This window comes from Poecilia reticulata, chromosome 7 (genome assembly GCF_904066995.2).
Source record: "Poecilia reticulata chromosome 7, P_reticulata-male-v2, whole genome shotgun sequence".
Taxonomy (NCBI): domain Eukaryota; kingdom Metazoa; phylum Chordata; class Actinopteri; order Cyprinodontiformes; family Poeciliidae; genus Poecilia; species Poecilia reticulata.
In genome coordinates this window covers 22207110-22218789 of record NC_088836.1, presented here as the reverse complement: position 1 = coordinate 22218789, position 11680 = coordinate 22207110, and the positions used below count along the sequence as shown (strand labels likewise).

At 41.4% G+C, this 11680-nt stretch overlaps 1 protein-coding gene across 1 annotated transcript in view; it reads left to right on the top strand.

Moving 5' to 3' along the window:
• Nucleotides 1-11680, top strand: part of bicd2a (BICD cargo adaptor 2a) — a 43032-nt gene extending 31352 nt beyond the window's left edge. The window contains exons 9-10 of the mRNA XM_008414086.3: nt 987-1138; nt 5119-11680. Of these exons, the coding sequence (XP_008412308.2) occupies nt 987-1138; nt 5119-5494 (528 nt within the window). The 3' untranslated portion in view covers nt 5495-11680. The remainder of the gene's footprint in view (nt 1-986; nt 1139-5118) is intronic.

Below are 11680 nucleotides of genomic sequence, written 5' to 3'. Positions count from 1 at the left end.
AGAAAAACAAATAACAGCTTTTACATGAGCATTTGACATTCAGCTGTGAGAACTGGTCCACTTAAACAGAGGTAACTGACTGAGAGGCAGACAATTGTAGACTCGGCAATTAATTCGTTTTTAGATTTAAGGATGTTTCTACAGTACGACTTGTTTGTAGAGATGCACCAGAATTTTGTGGGACGTTTCCAGTCTGGCAGCTGGTTCTGATTTCTCTTTGAGAGCCATGATGATACTATAAGAACCACCTTCCTGCTGTGAGGGCAGAAAAGTGGTTCTTTACTTCCTCGGTATTGGAGAGAGAAGTTGTAGATTTTACAGTAAATTACACAAGTCGATTTCTAAGATGGCATGTTGAACTCTCTTTAGCATCTTGTACTAGCAAATGGCAACATTTCCACATGTCATGTTCCAAACCATCTTGGAATCCTCCGAAAAGTCATATTGTCTGATTTATTCAGACACAACATGATGCAGAAAATAGTTTCTTTTTTAAATAGCTTCTTTCCTGTCTTAATTGACTTAATTTTGTAACAACTCAGTGGTTGATTGATTATTAATTTTTACTCTTTTTAGCTAAGTAACAACTTCCACACGGAAGAGTGTTGTCACCTGTACAGTCTGGAAGAGGCTTTGGGAGAATTTGTATCCCTTGATATCACATTTATCAATTTTGTCCCTTCAAATTTCTATTTTGTATCTGTAAACATTTTCTTTAAACAAGCTATGGTGTAAAAGCATTTTCATGTACAAAGGATGGGAATTGTGACGTGTCACATATATTTTAATGCAATTGTATACTATAATCTACAGCAAGACTTCTAAGTGTTGTCTTGCTGGTAGATTTTATTTAAGTCCTCAAACTGCATTTTCTTGCATTTGTCTGAATGTGCTGCTGATTTCTCAGTGTCTCTCTGGTTGTTACGACAGAAAAAGAAATTTTTACCAGCGATTCTCACTCTGTATTTCCTCTTGTTCACTCACAGACAGCTGAGGTTGCTTTGGCCAATCTGAAGAGCAAGTATGAGAACGAGAAGGCCATGGTGACGGAGACCATGATGAAGCTGAGGAACGAGCTGAAGGCTCTGAAGGAAGACGCTGCGACCTTCTCCTCTCTCCGAGCTATGTTTGCCACACGGTAAGAAGCACCTCTCAAAAGACAAAGCATTTTAAAACCTTCAAATCTTTACTATGTTTGTATCTCCTGGTAAATTGCCTTAGGCAGCATTTCCTCTTTACACTAATGAACTGGCATCAATCCTAATCTGTGCTAGTCTGCCATGCTACTATAGGAAACCGGACAAGTATAATTCGTGTTAAAAAAAAGGGAACGGGTGTTATTCTTAGAGCTATTGTTGCATGCAGAGGCCAAACACACAGTAAGCAGGTAGCTAAAGACTGGATTATTGTTAAAATGTAATCCATCTTTTGCCATATGTTGTGTCTGCCAAGGTTGAGCTCCCCTAGTTTTATTCATACCAAGGAGAAGAAAAGGTTTTTTATTACGATGAGACTCATTTAAGAGTGAATGAGTCTCATCTGTTTAGCGCTAAAATATGTCACCTATGCATCGGTTTTGTTTACTGTTTACTGGTTTTGTTTTTTGTGTCTCGGATGGGCCGACATACTCACTAATCTTTTCTGATTCCCAAGAGAAGCCGGTCAGAGGTTGTGTCCATAATCCCACCTCATCTTGGCTGCGATTATGCTTTCATCACATAGCAGACTAAGTCCTCACACACTGCTTATTTGTTTACCTGCATTATGTGCACATAGGAGGACATACCCCGTGTTAAAGCTAACAAAGTGTGCGTTTGTTGTACGATTTTAAATTGAAATGCATTTGAATGTGATTTTCATAGCAGAGTCGGTCCATCTTCCTGCACTAAGGACTGCTTTTCAATGCACAACTGAGTGATAAATCGTTATGGCGATGGCACTCTGAGACGATAATGCAATTTTATAGTGGAGGAAGGCTACTGGCAGCTTTTAGGACCTCATCTTCCCCGTGTAGAAATTGAAACCTTACCTTCATCTGCATTGAACTTTCTGATGGAACACTGTATAAGAGCAGTGTCTCAGCAGGTAGTTACAGTTGTTTACACACAGGTTTGTACACATTGTCAGTTTTGTTAGTTTTCACTCTCTGCTTTTCTGAAGATGCTGTTCTTGTAACTTAAAACCTGCCATCGATGCGTCTTTTCGTTGATATGCTCAAAATGCCTACCTCAGATGACATTTGTTTCTGTGCCCACCCAGACCTGGTTGTCCACCACTGTTGTAGGGTTACATTCAGTCTGTTTATGGGATTCATGCATTGGTATGTAAATTCTGTGCTTATACGGCACAGAGTTTGGGTCAGGGGGTCTTTGAAAAGCTGGGGGACTTGCCTGAGTGAAGTTTCCCACACTCCCCATCTCCTTTGTATCCCTTGTCCCCCTCCTGTGCTTCCGCAGTACCAAACACACACATCTTTAAGCATCTGGTGACAAGAGGAAGGGCCAGGTTCGTAGTTGAAGTCCACTCCAGGAGCCCAATTTTTCAGAGTGATCGCCTCTGACAGTAATGAAAAGGGGGATTTGGGGAAAAATCTCTCGCACACAAATGATGTATGGTCCTCACGAAAGAAAAACCCGGAGATGGAGTGGAATTGGGGAAAGTTTAGGGTTTTGTTGTAACTCTTTACTTATGGAGTTGTTGAAAACAGGAGTGGATGTTGCAGTGGGAAGGCCATGGTATACATTTCACATGTGCTTACTTTCTCCTCTTTGTTTCCCTGCGAGAGTCTGAGCCCCTCCAGCTGCGGGCTCTGGTGTCATGTTAACAGTTAAAGTCCTGCCTCCAACATTCCTCAGACATGCCTCGACATGCTCTCCCTTTCTGCTCTCACTGATCAACGGTCAAACCGTAACTGTAACCATAACCTGTTGTGTTCATGCTATTAAAAAAAATTTTGTTTTCTTCATTTTATCTGTGTGATCTCAACGTGATCAATCATGTTCAGATCAGGACTGCAGCTCAGGAGGTTGTTTATGTGCCTTAAGGTCAGTTTCAGACATGAAACATCTTGTTTGTGAGGGCGGTAAGATGCAGTGAGCCACTGTACGTTTCCACAAAGGATGCAGATAATATGCTCGTCTGTCACAGCCGTCATTACGGCTTGTATTCATCCTACACAAGCCTGCAGCCGCCTCCTGGCTCTCCTCCTTTATCGTGCTACAATGACCCCATCAGCGGGCCCAAAAAAGGCTCCTTTTGTATCCCGTCGTCTTTTTCCCGGGAAAAAAAATCGCACGACCTCCCACTCCCAGGCAAGACACACTGAACTGTCTGAAGAGACACTAGCGCCCACCCCCAGACACGTAACAAGGTCGCACCCCCCCAGAGTCTCACACTGGGTTTAATGAAGAGGCACTGATCCCTTTTGTCTGGGTGTGTCCCAAAGGGTGGAGCAGAGCAGAGGTTCAGGGTGGAGGTGTTAGTTTGTTTGTATGGTGGTCTGATAAGGGCAGAGTTCACATGGCCATGAACCACGTGCAGAACTGAACACAACAACATCTGCAGGCACGGATGACTTTTGACTTCACAGAAAAGTTTTCCAAAAGGTTTTCTTCCAGATGGTGTTGGCAGTCCCACTTGTTCTTTGAGTGCTTTTGGGCTTTTTTGTGACAATTTTATGTGTAAGCATTGAAAACCAGACTGATATTGAGAAATGCATTATAGGATATTTTCTATTTCATGTGCTGCAGTCCTTGTGGAAAATGAATCAGAATTGCAAAGTCAGATATTAAAAAACAGAAATCCTTGTCAGCCAAGAATAACCTGATCTGTGCGTCTCCATCCAAAATGGTTTGCCGAGTAAAACCACAAGCAGTTCATCATCTAAATCACTCCGAATTGCCTTGTTGATGAAATGTGCTATACAAATAAACTTTCCCTGCTTTGGCACTAACAGCACTAATCAGGCTTTGCAAAATAGTAGGTTGTCGCTACTAATTTGCCAAGAAAATTAAACAAAAGTTCTTTGTATTTTCCTTTTCACTCGGTGAAGAAAAACCCGCTGCATTTTTATACCAACAAACGAAAAAAGTGTAGCTGAGCACAAATGAAATTGGAAGGCTCTGATACAAGCAGCAGAAAGTGTTGAGGCTTGTGAAGTGAGATGAGACCCAGGAGGAGGAGGATGAAAATGAAACAGGAGTGCTGCCACAGCAGATGGAGACAGGAGATACAACCCACTAAACCCAATCCTGTTGAGTGACCAGGTTTTCTTACCTGTCCAGCTTTAAATCATTCACATTGGCACAGACACACACACGCACACACACACACACGCACACACACACACACGCAATGAGGGGCAGGAAATAATGCAGCAGCCCTGCACACAGTTATACTGCATTTTTGAGACAATGTGTTTGATGGATTGGGTGGAACGACGTCTCACTGCAGCTGGTGAGAGTAACAAAGCAGAGTCTTCTTCTCATCCTTTCATTTTGTTACTGAATGACCACAAGGTTAATGCATTAATGCTTTCATCCTTGCACGGAGCTTATTTAAAGAAACCCTGAGCTTTGTATCTCACCTGATCATATCACTTATATTAAAGAAAATCTAAAACGAGAGGATTTCGATTGCTTTAAACAAGTTGTTCAACTTGGAAATTATTTTAATACTCTCTAAAAATTAGTCGATTTCAGAGCATTCAAATACTGAATGCAGTATTTGTAGCAGAGATGGCAAAATGGCTGATTGAGTCAGAAGTTAGTATTACAGGAACATTTTTGGTGTGCAAGCTTGAGCTTTGTGGCTTGTTGCTGCCATCTGCTGGTTGCAAAAACAACTGAGGATTTCTAAACTTTCTAAAGGTTAGGTTTAGTGGTACTTTGACAAAGTTTGTGTTCTTCTGCACAGAATCTATTACTGTTAAAAGATTGTGTGCAACCTGGGCCTCGCCTCACTGATGCAGTTATTTACGCGAAAGAATCCCTGACCAAGTATTTGCTGCCTAATGGTCACTAGACCGACATTCCTGTGTAAAAAGTTTTGTGCGAAATTCAGGTTGTGGTGAACCTGCAGGTCAAGCTTCACGTTTTCCCCTTTGCTTCCCTCCTGCAGCTGCGACGAATACGTCACCCAGCTGGAGGAGATGCAGAGGCAGCTGGCCGCAGCCGAGGACGAGAAGAAGACCCTTAACTCTCTGCTGAGGATGGCCATCCAGCAGAAGCTGGCGCTGACGCAGCGCCTGGAGGACCTGGAGTTCGACCACGAGCAAACCCGACGCGGCAGCAGCAGCGGGCGCTCCAAGGCCCGCAGCAAGGCCGCCGGCACCACCGCCACCACCGCCACCACCGCCACCAGCAACCCCCACGTAAGTCAGAGTCTCACCTGCTCTGGCTCCGGCAGACCCGAGCTCAACAACGCCATGCCCAACGGCATCCTGGGAGGCCCCGCCATCTTCTGCAGTGAGAAGTACAAGATCTACTGCGACTGAGAGGCGGCTCGGACGTCCAGCTGGACTGCTGTGTACAGAGGGCAGGGTGGGGGGCCGAACCCTCCCTGCCCTTAGTGTTAAAGAGCCCCACTCGCTCGCTTTGCTCCCCGGCCAGCCTGCGCTCCTCTAGGGACTGCTGCGTTACTAACCGGCTGCTCGTTTGTGCTCGTGTAACCGCTTAGGGGAATGCAGATGTATGTACAGTGTGCTGTGGACTGTAGTAGACATAACTGGCATGTGGGTTCAAGAGCCCTGGTTATAATGGGGGTGGGGGGTGTTGTGGATTTTATGGAGTGTCTATTCTTTCCGCTGTCATGGTGCTGTACCTATGATGTAAAAGGTTGCAGCTTCTGTGTTTATCTGTTCTGGCCCAGTAACATAAACACATGGTGGGGGGTGTGGAGGCATGTAAAGATGTCGGACTGAACGTCATCCTCTGTTTGGCGTGTCTGTCGGTGCTCCTTTGATGAAAATAGCCCTTAACTTCTCTCCCTTCCTTTCCATCCTGACCAGGGACTCCTGTATGCGGCAGCCCTTTTTTTTTTTTAAATCAAGTAACTGATGTTTACAAGAAAATGAACTAAAATATGCAAGTTCCCTCTGCTTTGTGGCTAGGGGAGCATCAAAACGAATCTATGTACCAATTTAAACTGAGAAAGGGAGGGGGGGAAGGTTTCTTGGTTTTATATTGTAAAGGTTCGGGCAGAAAAAGGAGCACCTGTGACCGCAGGTGTATATTTCAGGATCAGTTTAAAGCTGTGATGCTAGCGCACCAATACAATAACGTCAGTAGGATTGCATGGCTTTGCAGCTGAAAACGCTTAAAAAAACAAAAAAAAAAGACTTACCGTTATTTTCTGTCATCAGGTGTGTTATCAGATGAACTGCAGGGCTCTACATTGCAAAAATCCCAGTTAATTGGTGTACGGTGAAACACAGGAGGGGCTGTGAGCGCCGCGCGACCCGACGTGTCGCGTTGGGTCCGATCAGAGCCATATCACAAGAGAGAGAGAGAAGGAGAACGTTTGACAAATCGATCTTCGCATCCAAATTAAGTGCACTTCAACATAGGTGCCTCAGGTTACTTCTTCTGTTTTACTGTGAACAGAGATACAATATAGTTTTGTTTCAAAGGTTATTTTTGAAATAATCAGCAAAATCCTGGAAGAGCACAAATTATTTCAAGAGGAACTTCCTCCTCAAATCTGGATTAAGCAAAACTGACCGCTCGGCGAAAGTGCCTGTCGACGCAAACATTCAGTGTATTTATCTGTTGATGGTGCAAAGCCCTGTCCTCATGTCTCAGCTCTCCCCCGCTCATTATCATGTTCCTGCTTCATCTGTAGGAGATCGCGCCACAACTTTCCAGTGTATAATAGAGAACATAAAGTCATGTGACCAAGTAGGCATGGGCCGGTACCAGATGTTCATAGTTTAAATGGTAAATGGTACATAGCCATTTACCATTGAAATGGTAAATGGCTAGGCAGGGAAAAATATGCTTATATAGCATATTTTTCAAGTCTAGAGGACCCCAAAGTGCTTCATTCTACATTTAGTCATTCACCCACGCTGATGGCTATAAGCTACATTATAGCCACAGCGGTATAAGATTGAGTAAAAGTACCACAATTTCACAGTTTTTTTTGTTTGTTTTTTTTTTAGTTTTTTTTTTATGGAACTCAAAAAGAAAAATGTATAGCTTAGCTCAAAATCGTTGAATTGAACTGAAAATTATTCACATTTCTGCCGGACATAGATTTAAAATAATTTTCCTTCATCCAGGAAGCGACTTCCTGGTTGTAAATGAAGCAACAGTCACCCAAAACACAGAACATTATGTTCAAAGGCATTTTTGACTTTCGAAGAAAAACAATTTGTCTTATAATTTATAAAATGTCATATCAAAATACCTATACCTCTCTAAATAATCAATGGAAAAGCCTTTCTTGCCAGCTAAAGGCCTGTCATGAGTGTTGACACACTGATATTTTTGAGCATTTAGCAACGAGCTCAAAGTCTTAAGATGATAGAAGCCCTCTTTGCCATCACCCTAATCTTTAGCTCTCAATTGGATCCAAGTCGAGACTCTGGCCAACTTCAAAACATTACCAATAGATTACTTTAAATCTACATCTGCCAGGGATATGACTAATTTTGAACACAATTGTATAACGTGAGAAATTATTTTTATGCCGGAAATCAATACTTGTTCCTATTGTTACTAAAACATAGCTCATAGCTACAGATGTTAGAGGAGCATCGCTAAGTCTGAAAGTGTTCCTTTTAAAAAACCGTGGCACACCTTGATGCCAGTAACCAGCCCATGCCTACAACTAAAAATGAAGAAAAGCTCTCCTCAAGTTCTACGATCGGAGTGTCTTGTTAGCTATAACCGCCTTCTCTCTCGTAGATCGTCAGCAGCTTGCTCCCTCAGCATCACCAATCACCCTTTAACTAGAAAGAGGACTTGTGAGGAAAATATTTCTGTCAGGTAACATCCTCTCGTTACGCTGCGTGTGTATATGTCAGTGTTGGGAAGTGAAGGGGCCCTCGTGTGCGTATGCGTGGGTATGTGTGTGCGCGGTATGTTTTTAACCATTTGCACAACGAGGGCCTCTCATTGCTGTGTCGTTTGGTGTGCGAGAACGACACGGCGCACACTGTTTTAGTATTTACAATAGCTTTAAACCATTGCAAGCTAGTATTAAGCAAATAGTAAAAAAAAGAATAAAAGTGGGGCTCGTGTTTATTAAATCCATGTAATGCTTGTGGATCATAAACATGTTCGCTTTATGATGTTAAAAGCAGGGTTGATGGAAGGTGATCCTGCAAGGTTTTTTTTTTTTAAATTGAACCATTTTCTAACGCTACAAAGCTCTATAAACTCTATATTCTTGATATAATCCTTCAGGTTGCAATCTTGCAGGATCCTACGACAGTATTCCTCCATCTTTGATACAATGCAATGTGGATTGATTCCTAATAATAAATAAAAAAAAGAAAAACTGTTAGTGATCAACCCTGCTTGAGCGTGCATCAGTACGCCACAGCACAAAGCACTCGAGGCTGTTGTACGACGTCATGAAAAAAACGAGCCTCCTTAGAGGTCACTTACTTCTATGTTTTATAATCACTCAACATACAAGTAGAATGCATTCAGTTTCTATCAGTTGGTGCTGAAAAGGAGGGAGACCTACTCATGTTAGATGGGAAACGCGATGTCTGTCTAATAATGTGGAGAAACAAGTCCAGGATTTTCCAGACGGAGAAACTCCTGGTGACATTTAGAGGCAGGAAACCTATAAATGGTCACTCGGTTTGACCCGAGGACATTGATTGAAATGATCCGACCTTCTCCCATGTATAGGCTCTGTGGCTTCACTGAGCTGTAGATAGATCTCAGGATGTGATCGTGACTAGAATCCTTAGACGAGTGTCGACTGCCCCGTCGAATTTGAAATCAATGTGTTTAAACTAATCCGGTGTCGTTGCAATACGGCACCTGTGCAGCTCCTCCTACCTCCGCCTGCAGGCTTCTCCCTCATCACGTCTGAGTTTTCACCTTAAACCATGTCTTGTATTTGTTCGTTAAAGCCTGCATGTGAAAACTTCACTCGTTTTTCATTAACCGGCATGGCATCTCTCTGTGGCTTCATCGCTGTCTTTAGAAGAGAGGTTCACAGTACTTGTGACAGTTTTTGGCTTCCTTAATTGCACTTGTGGGGTAAAATGCAGTGTGTGCGCAGCTCCAATTTTAATTTATTGGAAAAAAACTTCAAAATGAGACCATATTTGGCTTTGAGCTCCTAAAATCGCCTTCTGCTGCTTTGACCAACACCGGCTGCCGTCTTCTTCATCACCTGACTTTACTGACAGCTGCTTTCAGACTACCTGAACGCTAACGATGCTGATCATTTCTTTATGTCTCCATTTTGCAGTAATTTTACAGTAATTCCTCGAGGACGACGGAGTACCAACACGGTGTTCTCCCTCGCAGCTCCAAAAACTCTTAGAACTGTAGCCGATTTGGACGTAAAGACTAAAAAACTAGTCTGCCTTCTACATCTGAACACTAAAATGTGGCACATCAAATCTTTTTTTCTTTTTTAAAAGTGCATCGCTGCTGGAAGCAAACTTCTCACAAGTCCAGTGAAAATTCTGAAACGGATGATGATTGGCTAATCTAACCGTCCAATTAGAAGCCAGGGGACATGTGGCTGTTTCTCATTGTAAACAAGCTGTTTTTATTTAATTAAATTTTTTTTATTTTAGTTTTTCTGTATGTGCACTTTGATTATATAGGATTATAACATATTATTGTTAACCTAATAGGAAAGCGTGGTAGTACTATGGTTTGTGAGTTAACCAATCTAAGTTTAACACAGATTAAATATGCTAATTACTTGAGTAAATGCTCCACAAACCATAAGAGTACTATTATGAGTCTGTCCTCAAGATTTTATCCATCAAATAACCATTCTTAAATTGTTTTGTTACATTTTACATGTTACGTTGTTTTTTTCTATATATGTTCATTCTACTGCCATGGTCTATATAAAAAAAAATCCAGGGTGATCAGATTCTGGGGTTTTTTCATGTATTTATTATTCCTAGGAATAGTACAAAAAATTTTACGCAATGAAACTTGACAACGCTCTGACTCAAATGGGTAAGTTGTGTTCGGGAGATAAAATTGGGGTTGGCGTGACAAGGTTTTCTCCGAGCTTCTTACCGAGGGCGTTCCATCGAAACCGATCACTGGCCTTCAAAATTCTCTGCAAGTTGCGACTATTAAATTCCAAATTGGAATTGCTTCATTCTCTCTTCGTTTTATCGTGCCAAATGTTGGCACACCGTTTAGGTCGACAAGAATCAGAACTCGGAAAGAAGACGAGGCGGCCGCGGCTCTCCGTGCGAGCGGGCACCTGGGCTTTTGGGTTTTTCTGTTCAGTTGGTTTGTTTAGTTCTTCGTTTCTGACCAGTAGTGCCTTTCATTGTTTCAAGGGAGAATCTTAGATTAGGATTTTACGTTCTTTTGTTGTTGTTGTTGTTGTTGTTTTATAGGTGAGGGACATGGGGTTTGAACTTACTATGAGCAGCAATAAAGAGCAAAGTGATTTCAGCCCCCTTTTCTGCGTGAGAGAGGTAATAGTTTTAAAATTAGCTCAATAACTAAAATTGTATTGAATTGTGCAGGTCAGTGATCAAGTAATTCAGGGGTATTAAGAAAAGGTTGTTGTTGTTGTTGGTTTTTTTTTATCAAACTTTGGGAACCAAAAGAATTCCTTTGGCCTCCTGTTGTTGAACTAAATGTGCTGAGGGGCAAATCGGTGTACAATTGGAAACATCTACGCATCTCTAGCTGTGTTTGGTGAAGGTAATGTGATCTTAATAGTATTGTTGGGAGGGGGAAAAAATGTGCTTGCTGCACATTTTTTTTCTTTTCTTTTTGTCTCTTTTTTTGTTTTTTATTATTATTATTATTATTATTATTATTATTATTATTATTATTATTATCTCTTTTTTTTACATCATGTTTTCAACATTTACGTTTTCAGTAAACAGAAAACAAAAAAATTAGCATCAACAAGCTTGAATAGTGCCATTACAGCCAATGCTTGCTTGTTGAGGCGTTAAAAGTTACCAATACGGAGATAAAGCTGAACAATTAAAGTGCAATTCAGATGCTGTTTTACTTTTTTTTTTTATTTTTCTCAACTGAAAAGTTTTCTGTTTGCTGGAAGCTATAGCATTGTGATAATAAAATTAGCAGTGCAAACTATTGTCATATTGTATTTCAGTATTGATCCATAAGAGTTTGATATCTTTATATAAAATAACCACTTCACCTGTATGTTGGTATTTATTTGAACTGTCATGCAGTACTGTATTCTTATCAATAATGTGCATTATGATTAGTGGCATATTGATTCCAGCTAAATGTCATATGCATGTTCCTCAGTCATGGGACCTTTACACAGGATTGAAAACAAACATGTAAAGTTTTGTCTGGGATGTTTTGAAAGAAAAATGGAAGAAAAAAAAAATTAAAAGAAGCGAGTTGAGTCTGATGTATTACTGCTGAATTATTGCTCTAAAAGTGTTTGTTTTCTAGTTGAGAGGTGGGGTGGCTGTGTAAGGGGAGTCATACTGGTTAAAATCAATAAATGTGACTAAGTTCCA